We start from the raw sequence: 24661 nt of genomic DNA, 5'->3' as shown, positions 1-24661 counted from the left end.
CTACAAAGAGGAGGGAAAGTGGAGAGGGAGGTAACAATCTCTTCCTCCTTGTCACCAATGAGAGGGCACACAAGAGGCAAAAAGCTGTACTAGAGGAGGTTCAGAGTGAACTTCAGGGAACATTTCTTTATTGTGCAGGTGGTCAAACACTGAAACAGGTTTCCTAGTGAGGTGGTAGATGCCCCATGGCTGTCGGTGTTCAAGAGGCTTTGGGACAATAGACTGCATAATATGCTTTAACTTCTGGTTATCCCTGAAGTAGCCAGGCAGTCAGACTAGACAGTCTTTATAGGTCCCCTCCAACTGGACTATTTTTGTTCTGTTCTACAAACATGAAAAGACATACAGTTTAAAAATACTACTGACAACAGAATCAGGATACACGGAAAAAAGACTAATAGAACAACTTCCCCGAAGTGGGATGCTACCAACACCAAATTTTATGTTCTTCTGGCAGTAATGCAGTGAGCACAAGACAGTCCTTACATAAAAGTACTATATCGTACAAGATTTACTACAGCAGCCCCATTGTTCCTAGTGGCTGAATATATTTCAAAACACAGCGTCCAGATAATAAAGGCTTTCTGTTACAAACAACGGAATCTAGCACATTTTTATAAAGGTAAATCTAATAGAAAGTAAAAGTAGAAAGAAAAATGTAAAAATGCTAAGCAGCACTCAATAATACAAAATATTACCTGCAGAGTGCTCTGAAGTACTGCGGATATCACTACGACTGGTTGTATCTTTCAGTTCTTGTGAAGGTGGTGATGCACCCGAGCTTTCACCTATATTTTCATTTAGTGTCCTCAGTATTGTTGTAATGTCCTCTTGACTGAGTATTAGCTTAAAAAAAATATTGTTATTGAACTCAGAACATCTCTGTCCATTAAAGTTTTGATAACTGAAATCTAAGTTTTTAAAAGATATAAATAAACCAAGTTTAAGAACGAAGTAAAATATTTCTCAAATCCACATAATTCCTCAATGTAAATTCTAGAAATCAAAAGTAGTTCACATATTATTTCGTTTCTTCCCACTATTTTTTTTTCTGCAATTTAAAAATTGTATGTTAGAAGGCATTCACACAGTTTGACATACAGTTGCTCAAAACTGTTAAATGTATGTAGTCACAAGGTACTTTACAGTAAGAGTTACTTTTTTTTTTTTTTAACTTAGCCAATTGGTTTATTTCTTCAGCTGATGTGCTTTACATCTTATGATGCTTAATTTAAATGAGCATGTGCCCTAACTCAGATTGAAGCTTGTTGTAGGTGTGAATTCTGAAGATGATCATCAGATTAATGGACTAATAAATCCATGTTTTGAATCCTATAAAGATGGAAAGACATAAAACAAGGCTGTAAAAGCATAGTTGTTTTTATCTGACAATAGCAATAGCAGAAAATTTGTCTGCAGAATCGCAGATTACAGTTCTTAGATCACAACAAAAAGCTATTCACTTCCTATCTCCATATGAAGTGACAAAATCCAATTCTACCTATGTATTTTTAGACCAAATAATAATCTAGGGATCATAGGCTTTTATGGACAGGAGAATATCTATTTTCCATAGGTATTTCAGCAGCTGTTTTCAAAACTAACTGCTTACATTCATAGGCTTGAGTCGTCCAGATATTTCAATATCAGGAACCTCATTATACCATGCAGCAGCTAAATTTCGTTCAACAGCTACTTCCAGATTGAGAGGTTGCAGCAGCTCTACTTCAGTTTGCAAAGAATTCTGCTCATAGCATGACCTGCGAAGAAACAAAATTCTGTCATCTTGACACAGTATATTTACACATTCCTACACTCATTTTCCTAATCTTATTTAGGAGTACTGTAAACCAGTCTTAAAATAATTGAGTGCACTATTCTTCAAATTTCTGGTTAAGCTTTATTCCATCAATTAAACATGCTTTCTTAGCAGGGAGGAGTCTTCAGGCATATGTCCAGGCATGTAGCATACTAACTCCTTGCATGTTATGACCTCCTCACAGGTCTTCATTGAAGAGCAACCCATTCTCTCTTAGAACTTTGTTTGAAAATCTCCTTCCTATTCCTCTCCTGCTCTTTATCCCCTGTGTTGTCTCATTCTCTACTTATTTGTTTATTACATCCATCTGGTTTAATTTCTTTCCTGCTAAGTACAACTTTTAAAGAAATCCAGCAGCATCAAACTAGCCATTTGTAAACAGGTTTAACCTGTCTCAACACTGTGAATAATTCGTAAGTCTATTATTCAATGTGTAGATTTCTATTTCTCCCAAATTATAATTTCTGTTTTTACAAAATCTTTACTCTTTGCTGCTATGTGTCAAGATAATAGTGCATTCAGCAACAGCCCATCATTAACTATTTTAATAACAAATTCTCAAAACTCTTCTATTGAAATGTCCCACAAAAACTACATGAATTTGATAAATGTTTATGCTACGTTACCTGTATAACTTCAGTTCACTCAATTTCACCGTCATAGAGTCAAGAACAGGTGGGAGATTATATCGAGTATTTGTTTTAGCAATAAAGAATCGGTTCTTTACAGTGATTAGACCAAGATCAGCCACCAGGACATTTGCAGAAATTGCTGACTGTGGAATTATCACAACCGGTGCTTTAATATTGATATCTAGTGCCAAACGAGAACTACGCTCTGCTAGCTCTTTCACACCTGTAGCTGCTTTCTCTGCTGCTTGAACTGTTGCCTCAGTAAGAGCTTCCTTGGCAGCTTGAAAATTATTTATAAAAGCCTAGAAAAAAATGCAAAAATTGGGAGGTTTATCATAGTATTTTTATCTTAGAATTTTAAATAAAAATATGAAATCTCTCTATTTTAAATAGCAGATCATGTTAAGATAGATTTTTGCTACAGTTTTTCTGAATTCCTTCCCAGGGTAACTTTGAAATCATCTTTCAAAAATACAATATACAGTATGCCTATATAAAAATAAATATCAATATTTAATATTTCGTAAATCAGATGGCAACAGGCATTACCCTACAACTAGACTTGTATGTTTTATATACTCTTTTGGAGTACAAAGGATAGATTTACTTGGCAGAGTTTATGGAGGAGGCATTTATTTTCATGGCTTAATATTTATTTTCCAAAACTAAACAACCCTGAACAGTATGTATATCTAGAAGTTGCTACATCACTTAAAGAAATAGAAGCCTAACAATACTAGCAGATATCGTTGCTTAGCCATCCACTCCACAAAACTAGAGTGAAGTTGATAGCCCAAGGACAGTTCCAGCAAAGGTTTTATGAGATTATGTAAGTATTCTTACACAAAATGGACACTATCCCATGTTGGATGCTTTATCATTCCATAGCTTTGGCAATGGCATTTCCATGTTAAAAAATAGCAAATGGAAAATTTAACTCACCAAAATAGAAGAAAAGAATTTGTTGACAAAAACTACTTGAATACAACCAACAGTTAAGTAAACACGGTTGTCAACAACATCCATATTTGTGTATGCAATACCATCCGTAGCATTTACGTAAGATATGATTTTGAAGTTGAAGACTTCTTTTCCTGTGATGTAAAGAGCCTGAAGAAGAAAGTAGAGCATCTTCAGTGTAAAAACTTATGCTAGAGAATACGAATTCCAAAGTAAAACATAGCAACTCACACTTTGAAGACATTTTTAATTTAAATATCTTAACAGTAAATGGAAAAACAAACAAACAAAAAAACAATTCTGAAATAGCTAAAAATATTAATTTAGAATCTCATCATTAATAATTCTATTGATTGAACCTACTGAGTAATCAGAAATCAAGGTTCCACAAAATCAATTTTTGTGTAGCTCTTACTGGCTAGAGATTCAAATAAATTTGCTTACAGAGAACAAAACTTTTCTTTATGTTTACTGGGAGCATTTAAAACAAAAATTTCACAAATTTCAATTTTGCATTTATAAACCAGTCAGAAATCAATGATAGATGCAAATGTATACCTTGTTATATAGTGCCATCTCATCAGAATCCACAATAACAATGTTTTTTAGTTTTGCGGTTATTTCTGTTGCTGTTTTTCTCATGATCACTTGGCTATCCAGACCTGAAAAAAAAAACAAAAAAAACCCACAAAATGTACAGGCTCTTCCACATATGGAATTATACCTCTGTGATTTAAGTTTGGTTCCTACCTTCAATGTGAATTTCAGCTATTCTGTGTTTTTTCTCTCTAATAAAGACACGCAAACAGGATAAATCCGCCCAGATATTGAGGTCAATAACGTCTTCATTCTTTGATTTTTTTGATGCTGCAGGAAATTTAAAAAAAAAAAAAAAAAAAAAAAGAGCATTTCTTGAAGGAGGAGCAAGAGATGTAAAATTTAATATCCATTTTCAAAACCCTAGTCTACATTGTTGGGAAAACATACAGCACTCACAGTAGCAAGGACAGGAGGAAAATGGGCAAAGAAAAACTACTTTGTTGCTGTCCCTTACAAGTCTTTTCAGATTTTAGTTACGCCTACTAACATCTTTAACATGAGTAAGGGCAAACGCTGGAATGGATTTCCTAGAGAAGTGGTTGATGCCCCATGTTCAAGAGACATTTGGACAATGCCCTCAGTAACACGCGTTAACTTTAGTTCAGTTCTGGAATGACCAAGCAATTGAACTACAGAATCTCTATAGAAAAATTTTTATATGGAAAATGATTTAATCTTGCCTGCAATAGTTTTGTAAAACTACAAGCAATTCAGTATTTGCTTGCATAGCAAAATGGTTCAAAGATAGAGAAGTGTTGTATCTTCTGTTCACAGCTTAGTAAGTCACAGAACAGAACTTTTTAAGTTCACAGAAAACCTTGTATACACAAATGTACCTTGTATCCAAGCATGCCTTAGCATAACTGAAATTAAAAACCATCACAAATTAAAACAATCTCACACAGAAATAACAAAAAATACAGTTAAATGGAAGATTTTTTTTTGTTTTTACACAGAAGAATTTTTCTAGCTTTTATATCTGTTTTGTTGTTCAATAGAGTCCTACAAAACACCTTCAAGGAATTAACTGAGAAAATAAACGTCTTAACAAATTGGTGAAACAATCATTAAACCGTCATCTGACAGATACTGAATGACTTTATTACTGCTTTTCCTCTTATTCCACTCCAACTGAACTCTCATCTGTCCTAAGGCAAGTATTCTCTTCTTTGCCTGCTTTCCTCAAAAAATTAAATATTACAATGCTTATTTTCCTTTTGTTATGTTAATATCTTGTTTTGCCAGAGATCATTATTACCTCCCTTTTAATAATGCTTAAAACATTAACAAAACTAATTTCATATTGCATATGGGAAATAATTATGCAAACTCCATGAAATGATGTGCATACAAAAGAATGCCTTTTCTTTTTCTAATATGGGTACCATCTCAATCTCATTAACTGATATAAGTGAATTATATTAACAGAAACTCATAGCAAAAATTTTAAATCTCCCAGTAAGCTTAAATACTTTTATGATGGGAAAAATGATAGTGTGAAAAGTTACAAAGTTAAATTACTGAGGAAGCACAAAGTTGCCTAGAATATACTCAGTACACTTATGAACAAAAGTTTTCATGTTCATGCTATATTTTTCTAACTCAACCAGTTCTTTATTTCCTTACTTTTTGAAAGAACCTTTTATGTGTAAGCACTGCAGTGCAAAAATACATATCATATGTCAGAACACCACTGGAAATGTGATAATTATCAATTAGCTATTCAATAAAGATTCTCAGAATTAAATGAAATTAAGAAATTTAAGAAATACGCTTAGTACTTCTTCCGTCTCAGAAAGTGTAAAGAGCTAAAGCATTTCTCTTAATTAATTAATTAATTAATTAATTTCCTTCCACTACACTCTTCCAGCCAAGGAATAACAGTATACTCTTGCTAGTCTGTAACATACTGCTAATTTCTTATCACCAACAAAATTAGAAAAAGCTGCGGATAAATAAGAATATCTTAAAACTAAATTTCTCACATCAAAAATTTCTGACAAGCTTAAGAAGATAGAAAATATGTCTGTTTTTTTCCTTGCTTAAAGGAGGGAAGAGAAAGGAGCAAAAAAGACCCAACGAAGACTAAAGAAACGTACTTAATTTTTTAAGAACATCTTTTTTGTCCTCTGTTTTCTCATGGACAGGTTCTTCTACAACTTTAGTTTCTTGTTTGGGTAGAAGACTGTTCAGATAGTTCACAGCATTCAAGAGAGTCTCGGTATGCAAATGAACATCGAGAGATGAAAAGTTTACCTGAAAAAATAAATTATGTTTATCCAATGTACTCCTGTCCCCAAAACAGGAGTAATACATTTTTAAAAGGATATCATACCTTTATTTTCTGTAGAACATTCTGATAGGCAGTCTTCAATTCTGGTCCATTAATATCAGCCTATTTCACCAAACATACAGATATATGAAAGACAGGTGAAATAAGCAGGAGAGGTTTTCAAATTTCAATTTACAGCTCATGAAATTTAAGTTAATCTGTTTAGGGACTAGAATGATTTATGCATACAACACTCAATATATTAAGAAATGAGTAAGTAAGAAAAAAACATTTCTCAGAAATACTGTAGTTTGTGATTTACTTATGATTCAAAAGCAAAGTCCGCTGTTTTCCCACCTTTACGTACTCCAAAGTGAGAAGATCATCTTCTACATTATCCAAAGTAGTAACTAAGTAAACTGGTTTGTCATTATCATCTTGAAAAAGAGAAAAACATGCATTACTTTTTTTCCTAAAGAAAAGAGATTTATAAGTTATCTGGAAATCTTTTAACCACTCAAAGTTACCAAACTATTAATGGAATTATTCTTTTCACTTCTTTCCCCTCTTACATTTAATTTAGCAAATGAATATTCCTCAGCTGACAAAACCATGTCCTCTAGGCTTTCTAAAGACATTTTCATAGTTTAATTAGTTATTTACGAATCTTTTTTTTTTTTTTAATCAGTACATAAAATCTTACCCATATACTCTGGACACAGTAGGCAAATTTCATGCAGGAAAGCACTTGCAGTCATGTCAAATGTTCTTAATTTAAGTTCAGTGCCTAACCCTACAACCTCAAGCTGCAGCACTGGAGTCTCAGAATTGACAGTAAGACGGCATAATTTTATTAAGACCTATGAAAAAATACATTAAAAAATTAAAGGAATTATCCACTTATTATCATATATTTACATACATTTTACTGATAGGCATATTGATCATTCAACTTTACATAGCAAATGATCTAAAAGAGTTCAACAAGGAGAACTGATAGAATACAGTTTTCTGCTATTTTAAGAAAATCTTCAAATATACATACAAGTAATATAAAGACATGCAATCTTCCTTTCCATATAACATTCTCTGCAAATAAGAAAAATTGTAACCAAACCTGACAATTCTAAACAATAAAGCCAACAAATGGAGAGATAGGTGATTCTTAAGAGATTCATGTTGGTATCACTTTCTTAGAAATTATGAAATGCTAGAAATGTTTCTAGAAGAGAAGAATGTGAAATACATCTTAGACCAGCTCTTAAACAAAATCTTTTTGTCATGCAAAAGATCTTCAGTTTTTTAAATACACATTTATAAATGTAGTGCATAGGACAACATGCTAGTTATGTTGAAGCTTTTCTGTAAACCTTACACTAAAATTGAATTTGTAAAATTAACTGACTTTTTATGGTTTTCCTGTACAGCAGCAATAATATTGCCATAGCCAAGATGGTCTAAAGAAGCAATGTTTATTGTAAGACCACAACTCTTTGTCAGACCAATTGATATAGTCAGTTGTCTTGCATGACAAATGTCTTGCATTTAGGTAAAATACTCCTTTTTCAAGTCTGGACATGTGAAAATAATACATAAAACAAAACACATCATACTGAATCTGTTATGTTTGAGTATGAGTTCAACAGAAACTGAGAAAAATTAGAGGGTAAAGATAGGGTGCTGGTATGAGAGAAAACTTTAATGAGTCTTTCCCAGTGAGCTCGGCAGCAAATGGAGAAAAAAGATGTCAAGAGATGTCAAAGTACCTCCAGAAAACTGCATAGAGAATAATACTACTTCCCCCCACACCTTCCACTGATAGTTAGGAAAAGGAAATTCAGTGACAAAATGAATTGGAAATTAAAGCAGTTAAGTCACAGAATCACAGAATGGCCAGGATTGGAAGGGACGTCAAGGATAATGAATCTCCCACCCATCTGCCACCTGCAGGACCACCAACCTCCACACTTAATACTAGACCAGGCTGCCCAGGCCCTATCCAATCTGGCCTTGAACACCTCTAGGGATGGGACATCCACAACCTCTCTGGGCAGCCTGTTCCAGCACCTCACCACTCTCTCTGTTAAGAACTTCCTCCTTATATCCAATCTAAATTTTCCCTTCCTCAACTTAAAACCATTTCCCCTTGCCCTGCCAAGTCAAAGTCGAAGTCAAGACAGTGCAGACAAAGATGAAGAAAAGAAAACTCTGAGTGCTTCAGAACAGAAACAGGAAATCAATACTCCTTCAAACAGGAATTCATGAACGCAGCAACAGAGGAAGAGCTACAGTTCAGGCGTGCTTTGGAGAAAATTATAACTTTACCTCTGCTACTTCAAACCTCAGCTGGAGTTCTGTCATATTTTTTAAAGATTCTTGTTTATTTAGTTTTTTTCGTCTTGTGCTGCTACCTCGTTTGAGGGATGCAGACGGCGTTTCAAAAAATGGCATATCTTCCACAGGACTGCTTAGAGCATCATAAAATTCTTCTTCTGATTCTAAAGATTAATTGACAACAACGTTACATAAGCATTTTAGATAACCACTATGACCTAGGATTTTTATGTTTGCATCTATAAATATTTAGATATGTAAGTATGGGAAAACCACCAGCCTGTCACTTAGCAACCAGCTAAGTCTGTTTCTATAATTGCCTCTGTTCCTGCCTCCACAACTTTTTACAACATGTACAGCTCCCACTATATAATCATCATAAATCACCAACAAGTTCTCATCAACTCCTTTGCCTGCATCCTATCAGTACTGGATATGCAGAAAAAGCACAGTATCTCACAGTGTCTTCAGTGTGCATTGAAAGCTTAATATGCCTTCTGAAATGAGTACTGGTTTCATGCAGTTTGAATGAAATAAGAACTACTAAACCTTTAATCAATTTGACTTTATTAGGGAAGTATTACAATGACAAATTACAGTGATGGACTTATAAGGTTTTTTCCTTTCACCTAGAAACCATAATTATTGAAATTTAAGACCCATAGAACAAGTATCTTTCTTTTGAAATAAATGAACATAGGACATGGGGTGATAAATTCTACACTTTAAAAATCTCCAGTAGTCTGGGAGATGGCAGAAAAATACGATTCATTTAAAATGATCACACAGATACATGCATAATATAATATAAAAGCCAAAGCTGATTCACTCAAACTGGTTATCACTTTATCAAATTAACTGTTGCAGTATTCACTCTCATCACATTCTAATTTAAAGAAGTGAGGCACTTTATATTTGGGCATTCAAAAGAACTCGTACAAGAAATGTGAAGACATTTCCTATCTGTATGCACACTGTACAGAGACTGAATATGAATATTTCGCAGCAGAAACAATTTGCTTAGTTGATAATTTTACTAGTGTTTGCAAACTACAAGGCTGCTTCAAAAGTAATGCTTCCTATTCTACTTGATTAGACCATGATGTCAGAGGTGGGTGCTGGTGGTATATCAGTAGACGTCGAACTTTGCTGCCAATATCCTGCTACATTTTGTTGCTATGGAAGAGACAGCAGCAGAAGGGCAGTGTGACAAAATGGCATCCGACATGGAATCACATATGAACTTAAAAACTTAGTTTGAACAGTTCATTAAATCGAACTCTAAAATAGACTGTGTTACCTGACTCTGCAAATGAATGAAGATCCAAAACAGGAAGCTGTGATAAATGTGGTGCGGAAAGCACGGGCGATATTGCAGCCTGAAATGAGAGAGACCATAACATTTTTTGCATGAATTCCTTATGTATGCTATACATGCACATGTGCTACTGTGTAGAAACCTTACAACTTAAAGAAATTAGTCTTATTTTACAACGTAGTCTTACTTACAGTGCAATGGAACATGTTATTAATAATTAAAAGGATGGGAAAGAATAAGGACTAAAGGCAGAATCAGTGGGTTTTACATATTAAATTGCTGCAGAAAGAATATATCCGAAAACAAAGAGAAGAGATTCAAACATCGTGTCTCACAGATCATAAAATAGACAAAAACAAGACACCATATGATAAGTCAGGAAAGATAAAACCTAGTACCTTACAAAATTAGAGAATTAGTTCCAAAGACTAGCTGCTCTTCATAAAAATCACACAGTACTTAGTGGTAGTAATAAGAAAAAAAGCTAGAGAAAACAGGACACCAGACAGAACTTGTTTCCAAGTTTCTTCATATATCTCGAGAAGCAAATTCTATTGGTATGAAATTGTTAGACACAGTTGCCTACAACCTAGAGAAGTAACTGAAAATATGTGAAATGTCACTGTTTTGCTGCTACATGGACAAACAGAAACAAGAACCTTCTCTCTATTTCTGAAAAGAAAAAAAATAAATTAGAGAAGGTAATCAAGCAGTTTGCTCAAGATTTCACATAGAGCCTCAGAAAGCAGAACCACATTAAAAAAGCACTCCTCTGCATGTTCCACATGCTTAGCATAGATGGATCTTGCACTGATATTAAAATAAGGAAGACATATTCATTGTCTGAACACTCACTCTTGATTACCTTGGGCTCGATAGTACAGATGACAGTAGTACTGATACATAAGACCAGTCATACTTATTTAGTAGCTCTCGGTATCTTACAGAAATGAAGTTCTGTGCCAAATAAATTCTTATGTTTGAAGGAACATTGTTTCCAACAGATTAGCAATGCTCCATTCTTCATCTTACTCTTCACATTCTAAAAGTCTTTCCATTCTTTCCTCCCAGTCTTCAACACCTACATAATTTAGCCTTACTCAGTGTATTGTAAGTGGTACATGCATTGAGTCTGGCAACTGTGTCTCATCTGTAAGACTTGGACTTCGTAAATAGAGAATAGTTTGTAAGACTTAACTCCACGGTATCAAAATAATAGAAAAAGTCTTTCACACAAAGCAGAAAAACTTCAAAAGTGCAAAGATGTAGAAAGATCTGTTCAGAAGTGTTATCTGTTTTTGCACTGCAATAACAATTCCTCCACTATTTCAAACTGTAAAGGGCAAGTTTCACAGTTTTTTCAGTGATTAGTTGTACAAAATAGCAGAGGTTATCATCACTTTTGACTGAGGATACCAAAGCACATGAAGAATAAAACAGTAGGTCAGAACTAGCTAGAGTATTCATGTTACCACTTAAAAGATTGCAGGAATTACAAAGCTCACTCTGCATACATTTTCAATAGGTATGCATGGCTAGTCATGTGCATGTACTGCTATTTAATGTTATGCTAATATAAGCCAGAGAAACAACACCAGAAGTCACAGTAGTGGCCATCAGAAAAAAAAAAAAAGAATAATTTGTATAATAAATGAAGATGGAAAGATAATTTTGAAAAAACCTCCAAAAAAAATATCCCTCGAAGTAAACCATTATTCCTTTAGAATCAAATACACAGAAGATTAAATAGTAATAACAAGTAGTATTTAAAAATCACATTATCATAGATAGCCCAGTTTTGTCTTTGATATTTATGTATGTACGATAGGACATATATAATATATAGTATATATAATAAATAATATATAAACATAGCCAGATCATGCAGATTAGAGTGATGATAAAAATTAGCACTTTTGAGTTCATTTTCTAATATTCTTAAAGACAGGCGGTATCAAAAGTTAAAAATAGATTCTTGGCGGTCCTTTGACTCAAAAACAACAACAACAACAACAACAACAACAACAACAACAACAACAACAACAAAACATAAAATACTGATTCCAAATGTTTTCATTAAAGGAAAGGAGTGAGGAATTAGAGACAGAATTCACTCCACATTTCTAACCCTTACAAAAAACAAGACAGAACTGACCCTAACTCAAGAACGTTAACTGAATAAAGAAAAGCTGTGAGAGGCTGTGTAGTCAGCTAAACTAAAGCAGTAAGAGATAAGACCTTCATTAAGCAAGCACTGTTCAGCCAACATTACCCACTGTTAGGTGTTACTTTTATTTTTGTTTTAAAATTAAACTGCTGCTCAGTTCATATAGCTTGCAGACTTTTAAAAATTGCAAAGTTTTAGCTATTCCTTTCTCTAAACAAAACAGCTGAACCCAAATTCTGTAATACTACAGTACATCTGTAAGTTCGAAGGTAAAATTGAACTAATGTTCAACTAAAGTAAGCACATACATTCAAGACCAATCAGAATTACAAAGTAATTCCCAGAGTAGTAAAAGAACTAATTTGTTATACATTTTTTAAAACAAAACAGCAACTTGATAGCTATTCCATAACTACTGTCTAAGGATCATAATAAACACATACTAGATAATAAGAAAAATTTCTATGACTTCATAGAACTGGCTATGACTTTCAAGAGGTGCAAAATAAATACTTGATCTCCACTGCATTCTGCTCATTTGATAAATGTAGAAACTTATTTTTCCAATTAATATCAATGAAATAATTTTTAAAAGCCTTACCTCAGTTATTTTTGGAGGAGAGCTGGTAGCAGGACTACTTTCTGCTTTAGGAATGCTGTCAATTAGCTCCAAGATACTTTTCAGCTTTTGGTCTGATATTTGGACAGAAAGTAAAGGCAGCTGTCCAGACAGCTTGAACCTGTTAGACAATTAATCATTGATAACTGAAAAACATTTCATTGAAATTTCACATTTATTTTCTTCTGAAATATACTGCATGACTTCCTTAGCCAGCCTATTCCAATGTGTTACCACACTTGAGAAGAAACTTTTCTTGATATATAATCTGTACCTCCCATGGAACAACTTGAGGCCATTACTCTCATACTGTTACTAGTACTTGGTTGTACAGTAGTAGGCTGAACCTTCCTGCCAACATTCTGAGACATTTTGTTGCCATGTGACAGATGGCAGCAGAGGGCAGCCTGACAAAATGGCATCTGACATGGAAGTGCGTATGAAACAAAGCTGTGCATTTGAAGTCTTCCATGTGGAAAAAATGGCACCACTAACATTCAAGAACACTTGCTGAACATTAATGGAGACAAAAGAGTGGATGAGAGCACAGAGAAAGTTGGATGGCATGGGCAATGTTTTCTGAGCAATGATACTCTCATAGAAACTGTGAAACAGTGGGTCATTTCCACTGATGCAGATATTTATGAGAGCAGTATTATGCAAGCTCTTGTTGATAGACTGTGAAAATGCATAGTCAAGTTGAAAAATAGAGTTACTCAGCTGAGAATCCGCTCTAATAGTATTATTGTGCTCGTTGTATCTGTTGTAGTTTCCATGGAAAGAAATAGGAAGTGCTATTTTTAGAGCAATCAACATAGTACTAAATGTTTGAACTGTGAGAGTTAAAAATCAACCAAAAATAAAACATCTGTAGTTTCAAATGATTCAAAAATGATTTTCAGCATTAGTTAGGATACTTCTAAAAAAAAATTTAATTCTTTGACGCAGTGGTCTTAGATATCAAGTTTTTAACCTGCATCTTCTGAGATAAATAAATAAATAAGTTCCTTAAGTTATTTTTCCTAAATAAGCCTATCTACACAGTCAATACATTAAGAAAAGTTTTCTAGAGAAGAGATCTGCAGCAGATAAACAAGCTTAATAGATAATCTAAACGAAAGTAAAGGAATAAGACAGCATATTACTTTTCAAACTATTTTGTGATGTTTATAAGAGAGTTATATGTTAAGGATTAAGTATTTCCCGTGAGGATTGAAATTTGGCTATCAGAAAGAGACTGAATTAGCACAAGTGTTAGTATATTTAATAAAATATTTGTTGTATAATTATATAACATTCTACCTCATATATATCTGGCAACTTTGTAGATCTATTCTCTACTTTTCTCAATAAAGGTAAACTTGATTTTCTTTTATTCCCACCTAAAAAATTTAAATTACTGTAAAATTTGAAAATAGGAAAAAGACTTACTTGGGCATTCTTGCATCAGTGACAACCATAGCCCTACCAAATTCCACTTTTACATCCAAGGGCTGCAAGATATGTTGAGATGAGTATTTCAGCTTGCGAGCCTCTTGCCAGTTCTCATCTAGAAGAGTAGAGAAATCTTGTGATTTAAACATTCAAATGTATTTCTTCTCACTACAAGTTTTACAGATTCAAGGATCTAATAAAAATATATATTGTTAAACATTCATGTTATATATCTCTTCTACATCTCTTCAACATACATATATTACAAAGATTGAGGACTTCAGACACCCAAGAGTACTTAATACTATCCATTATTCACATCAAGACACCTACCCAAACAATAGCGCTTCTAAGGGCTTAATTCTTAACATACATTGTACTCAAAGCTCAAGATTTAGATTCCTCTCTGGATCCAGAGGGCTAAGAATTAAATGCTTTAGACTTCTCTGGTTCTGACTCATTCTACATTGTTAGTTCCCAAACTACTAATAGAAGGCTCCTTCAGTAAAGGACTCTGATCCTTTCTTTACCCTCACACAGTGATCAAACCTACAAGTATTCATGGTTTCCTCTTTTAATTTAGAGGGAAGCAAGGAAAAGGCACTGAAGAAAAATACCACAAATAAATTAATTAACCTGTTGGAATAAGAGCAAAAGTATGTATTTATTATGCACGAAAACAAATAAGAAACCTTGGAGTATTTAAAAAATAGGGGGGTTAGTATAAGTTCATTAATTTAATGAAAGTTCGGTTAAAATCTAAGACCTAGAAGTCATAACATTTTCTCAGAATATGAGTTTGAATGTTTGAAGTTTAAAAGAAGCATATCCCAAAGATTTTTCATTGCTGTAGTTAAAAATACAAAAAAAGGCACATCAACTACTATCAAGGTAGATTTACCTTTATGAATACTTACCATGTTTGCTGTAAAGTAGTTGTATACTGGTGAGTTGGATATCAAAACTGTCATAAGCTCTTGACATTATATCTTCAATACTGCTTTGTCCCACCTTAAGTCCTGATATATCAGAACGACTTTTGCTTTTCATCTTAAAAATAGCCACAGAAAGAAGAAATCATTATCAAAATATTCAAACCCCTAGTTCTATAAATACTTGATCCTACCACAATAAAATATTAAATTTAAGTTCTTATTATATGAGCACAGTCTTAAAAATATCATAGGAAATAAAAGAAAGAAAAATATTAACATCATTTCCTCATCAAGGAAAGAAAGAAAATTAACCTCATGAAGTTCCATATCATGTTTTGTATGGAAGGAATTTAATTTCCTTTAATACATAAATTGTTTACCAGAGCATTAGGTGTCAAACATTTTATAATCAGTAGAATAACTGTTCACTTTTCTGTATGTAAAATATTATTGTTTTTCTGTGATAATTAATCTGTTTTAAAATCCTATTCAGTTTAATCATGGCTTCATCCTGTTAAATATGAGTTAAATTCAAAGTAAAACAGAAAAGAGGCTTTAAGCTACTGATACAAAATGTTTAGTGTCTTAACTTTAATATCAGAAAATATTCCTTTGACACCACTTTGGGATGGCTACACCTCCCTGGTATCTTACGTTTCTATGTGCCCTTTCTGACACTATTTTCAATGACATGTGCCTGTCATCATCCTTAAAATGTTGAATAACTTTTATATTGATATCTCTTTGTGAGATCTGGATAGTGGTCAAGGTAAGGTTTGTAAGACTGAAATTCATTTAAACAGTGTCTAAGAAAGCTTTTTCATTTTCAGTGCTACTGAACTATGACTACTTTTACAGTAATATTTGTGGATTGAACATCCAGAATTATCACATTAATTTTGCCCCATTAATCTTGTTTAAGTTTAGATATCTATGCAATTAGGTACAGTTTTAGTTTCATGATATTTTGCCTGACAGGCCTTGACTGCATCACCGAGGGAAGCAAACTATCAGACTCATATTAAGTATACCCATCCAGCAAACATTCTACATCTTACTTAAGCATTTATCACTCAATGTGAATACAGGATTACTAACCCTAATACAGTACCTTATTTTAGACAGAGTTTTCTTGTGTTCTCTGTCTGTCAACCTTTTTAGAAAACATTCAGACATATTTACTGCATTCTCTTTTTGAAACATAACATTCCATCTATCACTGTGAGAATAATTTCCTATGGGTGGAGCGGAGAAAGATGGGCTGTTCTCCACACACCATTCAGTCTAAGAGGGCGTCTCAAGCACCCAAATCATATATACATAGTGAATGCCATAAAGTGTCTATTAATAACCAGCATCCAGAAGAGCTTCCATATCACTTGGTAAAATCACCAGTTACTGAAATAAGTTAATTGGTTGCAAACATGAGCTATTTTTAATATCTACAAAGCACTTTTTTCCACTAATTCCAATTTTTAAAACACCTTAAATAGACTAACAGAAATCACCATGTTCACAAAGTTCTCCTGTTGCAAAGACAAAGAAGTTTACTTTACTTGAGGAAGATTTGAAGCTCTGGAAAAAAAATCTTAAAAAGACACAAAGCAATCTAAATAAATATTAAATAGCAGAATCATACTTATCCAGACTAGAATGAAAAACAAATAAAATTACCTATATTACATGCAAAAGAATTCTGGAAGAACACTATTCAACCACCGAGTAAGAAGACTAAGAATAGTATATAGGAGGTGTCTTCCATGATTTTAAAGTATTAAAGTATCATTTTGAATACTTTCTCTTGCATATTTCTCTTGCATAAAGCATCTCAAATATATTTCACCTCCAATTTTAATCAAGTTAGTTTAGAAATTGCCAGTATGTTTGCACTTATTTTAAAAGGAAAACTAAACTACAAAAAGACAATTGGTAACAGAAATGATAGTTACATTAATAATAAAACATTTAATCATGTAAGTAAAATGTTTACTACTTAATAGTATAAGATTAAAAAAATGCTAGACTTTTTCTACATAGTAGTTCAAAAGCATAAACAGTGGTTTCATTCCAGGGAAGGAGTATTTTCACAGAATTGTTGAGGTTGGAAAAGACTCCCGGAGGTGATATTTCCAACCCTTCTGTTCAAGTAGAGCCACCAAAAGCAGGCAGCCCGGAAGATTTTTAGCAGTTGTTGTGGATTGAAAAAAATCTATTTCCAAGGAGTTCAATAATTTGTCTTGACTAGAAAACAGTTTTAAATAAATATCAAATACATAACTGGAAGAGAAACATTTACTTAGTTAGTACAATATAAATTCAAGAAACAGAAGTCACAGAAAAATCAAATATCTTTGGTAAATTACTTCATTAGCTAAATGCATACCTTAAGACTACCAAGATCCAAAAGAAGCAGACTAGAAGTACAGTCATAGAATCCCTTTTGTGGAACAATGATGTATGAAGCCATGAGGTTAATTTTGAGATCAAGAACTTTCTGGGTCTCAATAATATACAACAACCCTAAAAAAATAATACAATTAATTAATACAAACAAATTAATTGATTCCAAAGCCATGGAACTAGAAGCTATGAAAGAAATTCAAGCTTCACTTTAATTGAACTGGGAAAACTACACAACTTTCTTTTTTCCTAGTAAGACCACTAGTGCCTTCAGTAGAAATTGCTGAACTAGAGTAAATCTACCATCTGCAAGCAAAGTGTGCATGTACATTCTACCTACCTGTACTCTCTGTACAAACAGTTATTCATCCCTTTCAGCAAACCACTTCTTTCTGCATGAAGAAAGATTTTTAGTTTCCCTTTATCTACCATACTGCTACAGCCGTCTAATTGACAAGTTTAATTACAGATATTGAAGCTCTTCAAATTTTTTCAGGGCCAACAATTATAAGCAACTTTCTACGATGTACCAAGCATCTGACATGGTGATGGTAAAAATGCTAATGCACAAGCAGAAGCTGCAACATGGTATATGCAATTCTGATGAAACTTCATAATGAGCATAGATGAAACAAGAGCTTGAAAGCATACTGCAACTCAGCAGCTGCTGAGATAACCCATTGTGTCTGTAGATTGAGAAATTAAATCATTCCAGAAGGTCTAAATGAGAGTGTCAAACTGGACAAACTGCCAGCATTATTACTACTAAAATACTGAAGTTTACACTGATTCTCCTGACAAGCGTATCCACATCCTGAAGAACAGCAAGTAAAAGGTCTTGCAAAAATTCTGTTCAAAAATGATGCAACTGTCAGAATATCTATGATAAAATTCTGTTTTCTCATCTGAAGAGGAACCAGTGATCTACCTGTGAGATTAGCACTGTTCCTTTGTCTTCTTACCACTGCAGTTTTTCTGAATCTCAGTCTAGATTTTACAAGCTATGCACAATATGTTCTTAGAAATTTCCATTAAGATTTTCATTTTAGAGTAGAACAAGCTTTTGGACTACCATAAGCAATGGAATACTCTTGTGAAGAGTCTTTGATGGGTAAGTCATGCTTTGCCTATTATAACAGAAGCATAGCAGAATCAGAGAGTTCATTGATAACAAGTAGCTAAGTGTATTGCATCTAAGCAAATTTATATCAAAATAATCTCAGAAATTACCTATGACATCATTATATTCAGTACTACTGGAGAAGTTTTTCTTAAGAAAGACAAGCATGATGATCCACCCAACCTAAGTTGGTAAATTAAGAACTGCTGTCACACAATATTCAGTCAAAAAAGAAATAATGAATAGAGATAGAATTGATGCTCAATATCATTCCTAACTATAGATAAATAAAAGTGACTCCTGTTACACACACGGTGCTTGCTTGAGTTTTTTTTACAATTTCTTTATTATTACCCAGTATTCATATTTTAAAAGGATATGATTTAAATATGAATGCATTACACATTTAAAAGATACAAATTCATACATTTTTTTCCATTAAAATGAATTTTTATTTGAAAACTTCCCTATGCACCATTTCCCAACCACAGAAAAAGACAGACATCGAGCTGTACATGCCTCTGATCTAAAGAGCTTAAGATGCTTCTACTCAAACAAGTTTATTCCACATATCTCATTCAAAAGCATATTTCAATATGGAAATGAGAACAGTGAATAAGACATTCAGAAATCTAAATTAAGATGAAACTGAAACTATGGGAAGACCTTTAATGCTGAGTAACTAAAAGACAGATTAGTATTGTTTATTTGTCTTGATTTAAATTAATCCAGATTGTAATCAACATTCATCTGAGAATGAAGAAAGCATGTGGAAAAGCAACAACTCTGAAAAGAACTTCAGCGTTTCTCTAGAGGACAAGTACCTCCATATTGGCTTTTTAAGAGTATGACACAATTAAGGGTCTTTATACACCCAGATGGAGAAAATAGAAAATCTAGAAATTACAAACTTTTTTTTTCAAATTCTGCATGGTGTTCAGTGATAAAAATATTAAATATAACCTCAGAGTGTGGGACATATTTTACAAAGAAATTTGTGGAAGATATATACATAAAATTCTTCAATTCCTAGAGCAAATTCCTTGCAATGATATCAAAGCTTCCCATCTATCATGTATTTTGTTGGAAATCTACGATGTGGGTGAAGGCACCTTCATATGGAAAGATATATATATATTCACACTTAAAAATCTAATATTTGTCAATATCAAATCAGAACAGAATTCAGTACTTGCCTGTTGATGTTTTTTCACGAAACTCTTCAAGTTTCATCAGAGTTGCAGATGTCAATTGCTCTAAATGTACATCATTTGGGGGCCTGAAGAAATCCACTAGGCTGTTTATTGTTCTCTGTTAAAATAATAATACATTGAAAATTGTCGATTAGAAAAGATTTTTCAAGATATATAGCTTATATAAGTATTTACTTACTGCATCGTATATAATTTCCAATGGCTGTGATTCTATTCTAAGCCTCTGATCTGCCCCCTCATCCAAAGGATTAGTCTCAAACATTATGCTTAAGAGCGAGGTACTATTGTCTGAATAGACTGTTCGAGAAGACAGAAGACAGGGTGTACAGTTTTCTTGGGTCATGCCTGTAACTTCAAGTGAAGTTATTTTGGTTTCAAATCTGGAGGAAAAAAAAAAAAGGTAGGTCCAATTAGATAAGAGTTGAATGAATGAGCCAAAAGGGAAGAAAAAAAAACAAAACAAACAAACAAAAAAAAACAGAACAAAAAGAACAACAAATATACCAGTTTTACTTAACCTCAGAATTAAATAGTTTAGTCTAAGGATACAGCATTTGATACCTATCTGATATCTGTTTCTCATTCTCATTTCACTACCTTTTGATCTATTAAACGTCTGTGAGTAAATAAAAAATGAGATCCAAAAATACATCTCATATATTTTTCATGAAGAGGAGTGTCAGGGCAGGGAAAAGAGATGCAGGTGGAAATTCAAGTAGAATTAAAAACTAGATGGCACGCATTTAAACTTAAGAAACAGATACAGATGAAGGAAGGAAGGATTTTAGCACAGTGAAATAAAAGAAAACAACAAGATTAAGGGCTTCATTACTCATGGATCATCTGAAGGAAGTACTTTTTAGATTTGGGATTTTTTTTTTTTTTCCAGTCACTCTATCCACCTCTTTTATAGCTAGCTCTTCGGTGAAGATGACTTTTCAAACACTCAAAGAAAAATGTTTCCCTGTAGCATTGAAATAGTCTCCCTTTTTTCAAGATAATAGCATTGTTATGGATCAAACATTAACTTTAATTAAAAATCCAAGAACTCTTCTGCCTGCTAAAACAGAATAGTCCAATTGGAAGGGACATACAAAGATTATCAAGTCCAACTGCCTGGCCATTTCAGGGATAACCAAAAGTTAAAGCTTATTACTGAAGGCATTGTCTAAATGCCTCCTCAACACTGATAGTCATAGGGCATCAACCACTCCTCTACAGAACCTGTTCCAGTGTTTGACCACCTTCAAACAGTAAATAAAGGATGTTTCCTAACATCTAGTCTGAACTTCCCCTTGAGCAGTTTTGTATGTTTTGTTGTCAGGGAGCAAAAATTTGCACCTCCCTTTCCATCTGGACTCCACGGGAAATTGTAGGGAGAAAAGAGGTCACGTCTCAGTCTCTTTTTCCCCAGACTAGGTAATTCAACTGTCTTCAGCCTCTCTTTGTAGATCATGCATTCCAGATCTTTCACCAGCTTTACTGCCCTCCTCTGGAAGCATTCAAGGACTTTAACATTCTTTTTACATGATGGTATTACAGAAACCAGTATGCTGGTTTCTGTAATACTCAAGATGAGTCTGCACCAACACTAAATGTAGCAGGAGAATCACCTTTTCTGACTGGTTGGCTATGCTTTGTGTAAGGCATCCTAAAATACAGTTTGCCCTGGTAGCTGCCAGGGAGCACTGAGCCCGCTCTCAACAGCATTTCCAGACCCCTTTCTGAAAGGCTGTTCTTCAGTCTCTCATCTTCCAATCTCCATCTGTGGCATTACTTCATCCCAAGTACGTCACTCAGGCATTTTCCTGAATTGAACTTCATGCACTGCTGATTGCCAAGTGTCCCAGTCTATCTAGCTCCTTCTGCAAGGCCTCTCATCCCTTTAGGAAGTCAAGAGCACCTCTCAGATCAGTATCATCAGCAGACTTGCCAAGGATGGACTCCAGTCCATTCTCATCACTGTTAAAAATATTGAACAAGATTGACCCTAGAACTGAGCACTAAGGAACACCACTGGTTACCATAAACCAGCCAGATGTAGCCCCATTTACTACAACTCTAAGCTCTACCACAAGGCAGTTCATCACACAGCTAAATATAAATGTTTATCTTACAGTTGGATAATCTGTCAAGAAGAATGCTCTGAGGAACAATATCAAAGGTCTAACTGAAATCCAGAAAGAACACATCCACTGCCTTCCCTTCATCCACCAAATAGGTGACCCTAGAGAATATAAAATTAGCAAGGTAGTATGCCTCCACATAAGCAGTTCTAATTTTGTTCAGATTAAGTTTCAAAAGGAGCAAGTGAGATACTTATCAAAGAAAGAAAAGGAAATAGGACTTCTTGTATATAACAACAATGGACTGGGAAAACAAAGATGAAAATCTGTATTGGCACAAGTTCTGAAGACACAGAAGTTAATTTTGAAAAACAAAACTATTCACTTTGTCCACTGTTTGCAGGATGATGCTGGTCCCAAACTGCACAAGTAAAAATGAAAAAGAGAAATTAAAAAAGTTATAGAGTCTTAAAATGCCTACTAGCCATCATCAGCACTGCACAAGAAGTAAAACCAGCTTGATAAGAGAAAGCTTACCTTATTGCTTGTGCACCAGGTCGTTGCGTAAATATTGTACTCAATTCATTTAAAGAAAATTTTAACAACTCGGGAGTTTGGTTGTTTTCTCTTATTGATGCTGACATGCTTTTTAAATTTACAGACAATTTCATGGCTTCATACTAGATGAGCGGAAAAAGCAATAAATAATAACAGTCAATGATAAAATACGCATATAAATTTCAATACAGTTTATGAAGAGCTGAACACCCAAAATAACATTCTAAACTACTTTTCCAGTGCTATAATCAGCCTGCACCACTACAGTACAAAAGTAATTCCCGAACAGCCACTATGAAGATGAAGAAGGATAGAATAAACGTAGACTATGCTTGCAATTCTATGACTTCAATGCATATGCCTGCAATACATTTTGAGAAAGAGGGCTTTTGACGAAGCTGGAAGGCAGTTCACTGTACTGTGCAAGGTATCTAACAAGAAGATGGCTTAAGACTACTTTGAACGGTTTAAAGATGCTGTTCTTCTCTACTATGTTTCTTCCATCATCTCATACATTATCTACTCATCTACTCCATCTATCTTCATTAATGTAAGAGTCCACTGAAGAAGTTAATCCCCTTTCCTTAAAAGTTTCTAAGTATTTTAAGATAATATACAAAATATTTTGTAATTTGAACAATGTGCTATTTATGTGAGTTAATTCTACTTTAATTAGACAGCATTTCATTTGGAACTTTTCCAGAATATTCAAAGTAAGCACTTCAATCACTCTCTTAAAATTAAGGGTGTTCTTCTGTTCCATGCAAAGGTAACAGTAATAAAATTTAAAAGCAACATGACATTACTCAAATACTTTGAATAAATGTAATTTTAAGAGCAATTCTCTACCACTTTTAGATCTAGTATCAAATTACTAATTGTTTTATGACATAATAATTTGCGACTTACTGATTTTGGAAGTGTTGGGTCCACAGCCGTTTCACTATATCCAATTGCTGCATATAGTTTAGCTTTCTCTTCACTCGTCATAAGACCTCCAAGACCTGATGCATTATAATAGATTAAGCACAGTATAAGTATCTTTAATATGCAAATACTGCTATGTGGTACCCAGTCCATGGCAGTGCTGGAACTAGATGATTTTTAAGGTCCCTATCAACATAGGCCATTCTAAGATACACTTTTGAGGAAAAGGATTAAAAGCAAAAAAAAATAAGCAGTCTTAAATTTGAAAAACATTGTGCTTTAAAACAAGGTTATACATTTGTTCTTAACTACTTTATTTCCTAGCTTGCTAACAATGAAAACATGTTTTTTGGCATAATTTCTGTGTTCTAGAACATTTACTAGATGCCTTCATATTTTAGTCAGTCATACTCTAAAGCACTGCATGAAAAAGCAAGATTACAAAAATAATGGAAGTAAAATTGCTTACATTCCAATAACTGATACTGTTTTCCTAGCACTTTCTTCAAATCCCCATACACACTACACTGTGCAGACAACTGCTAAAACTGGGAAAGAAGAAAGCAGAAATAAAGGACAGCTCAGGAAGTCCTACAGAAAGAATTGTAAGATACCCCTAGAACATGCATTTCTGATGTGATATTAAAAAAAAAAAAAAAAAGTCTAAAGGAAAATGTAAATGCTAACCATTAAAAAAAATCTAAAATTTTGCTTTTAAGGGCCTCTTATTCTAATAACTAAGTCTCAATAATAGGAAAAAACACCAATAAATGCACATACTTGAAGTCTTTACTTCTTGTTTCTGTTCATCCTTATCTTCACGTGACCAGCCCCATATCCAACTAAACCAGCCACCAGAATTTTCATCATCTTGTTTTGTTCCTGGTTTGTATATTTTGCATCCAGATTTAGTGGCCTGAAATGAACAAATACATAGTAATTATCTTCATGCTTCTTTCTTCTCAGTTGAATAACAATCAACTACTTTTATCAACAAACAGAATAAGCAAAATTTAACCAATTTTAAGACAACAAAGGTTTTTAATGTATATTTTCCAGCTAGCTCTTACTCCTCACCTCCTCACTCCCTCCTCCAAAAGATGAGAAACAAACAAAAAAAACCTACAAAACAAAACAAAACAAAACAAAACAAAACAAAACAACAACAACTCCACAACTTCATGTTCTGTTCTGCATAGAAACAATAAAAAGAGTCATTAAAAATACACACATTAGCTATGAAGTAACCACACAGGTCACATTTTAATTCTTTTTTTTTTTTTTTT

General features: G+C 33.6%; 1 protein-coding gene across 1 annotated transcript in view; it reads right to left on the bottom strand.

Moving 5' to 3' along the window:
- VPS13A (vacuolar protein sorting 13 homolog A) overlaps positions 1-24315 on the bottom strand; it is a gene marked incomplete at its 5' end in the record, with an annotated part of 68961 nt that extends 44646 nt beyond the window's left edge. Inside the window, 21 exons of the mRNA XM_010725764.3 lie at positions 699-846; positions 1613-1760; positions 2446-2753; positions 3394-3561; positions 3970-4073; positions 4162-4278; positions 6111-6267; positions 6347-6406; positions 6641-6720; positions 6987-7143; positions 8609-8781; positions 9918-9996; positions 12704-12842; positions 14153-14270; positions 15073-15205; positions 17474-17610; positions 19807-19921; positions 20003-20204; positions 22428-22570; positions 23358-23452; positions 24156-24315. Of these exons, the coding sequence (XP_010724066.3) occupies positions 699-846; positions 1613-1760; positions 2446-2753; positions 3394-3561; positions 3970-4073; positions 4162-4278; positions 6111-6267; positions 6347-6406; positions 6641-6720; positions 6987-7143; positions 8609-8781; positions 9918-9996; positions 12704-12842; positions 14153-14270; positions 15073-15205; positions 17474-17610; positions 19807-19921; positions 20003-20204; positions 22428-22570; positions 23358-23452; positions 24156-24315 (2941 nt within the window). The remainder of the gene's footprint in view (positions 1-698; positions 847-1612; positions 1761-2445; positions 2754-3393; positions 3562-3969; positions 4074-4161; positions 4279-6110; positions 6268-6346; positions 6407-6640; positions 6721-6986; positions 7144-8608; positions 8782-9917; positions 9997-12703; positions 12843-14152; positions 14271-15072; positions 15206-17473; positions 17611-19806; positions 19922-20002; positions 20205-22427; positions 22571-23357; positions 23453-24155) is intronic.
- Positions 24316-24661: the final 346 nt, after the last annotated feature.

The sequence above is a fragment of the Meleagris gallopavo genome, chromosome Z (genome assembly GCF_000146605.3).
Source record: "Meleagris gallopavo isolate NT-WF06-2002-E0010 breed Aviagen turkey brand Nicholas breeding stock chromosome Z, Turkey_5.1, whole genome shotgun sequence".
Classification (NCBI taxonomy): domain Eukaryota; kingdom Metazoa; phylum Chordata; class Aves; order Galliformes; family Phasianidae; genus Meleagris; species Meleagris gallopavo.
This window is presented reverse-complemented; position numbering and strand designations above follow the sequence as displayed.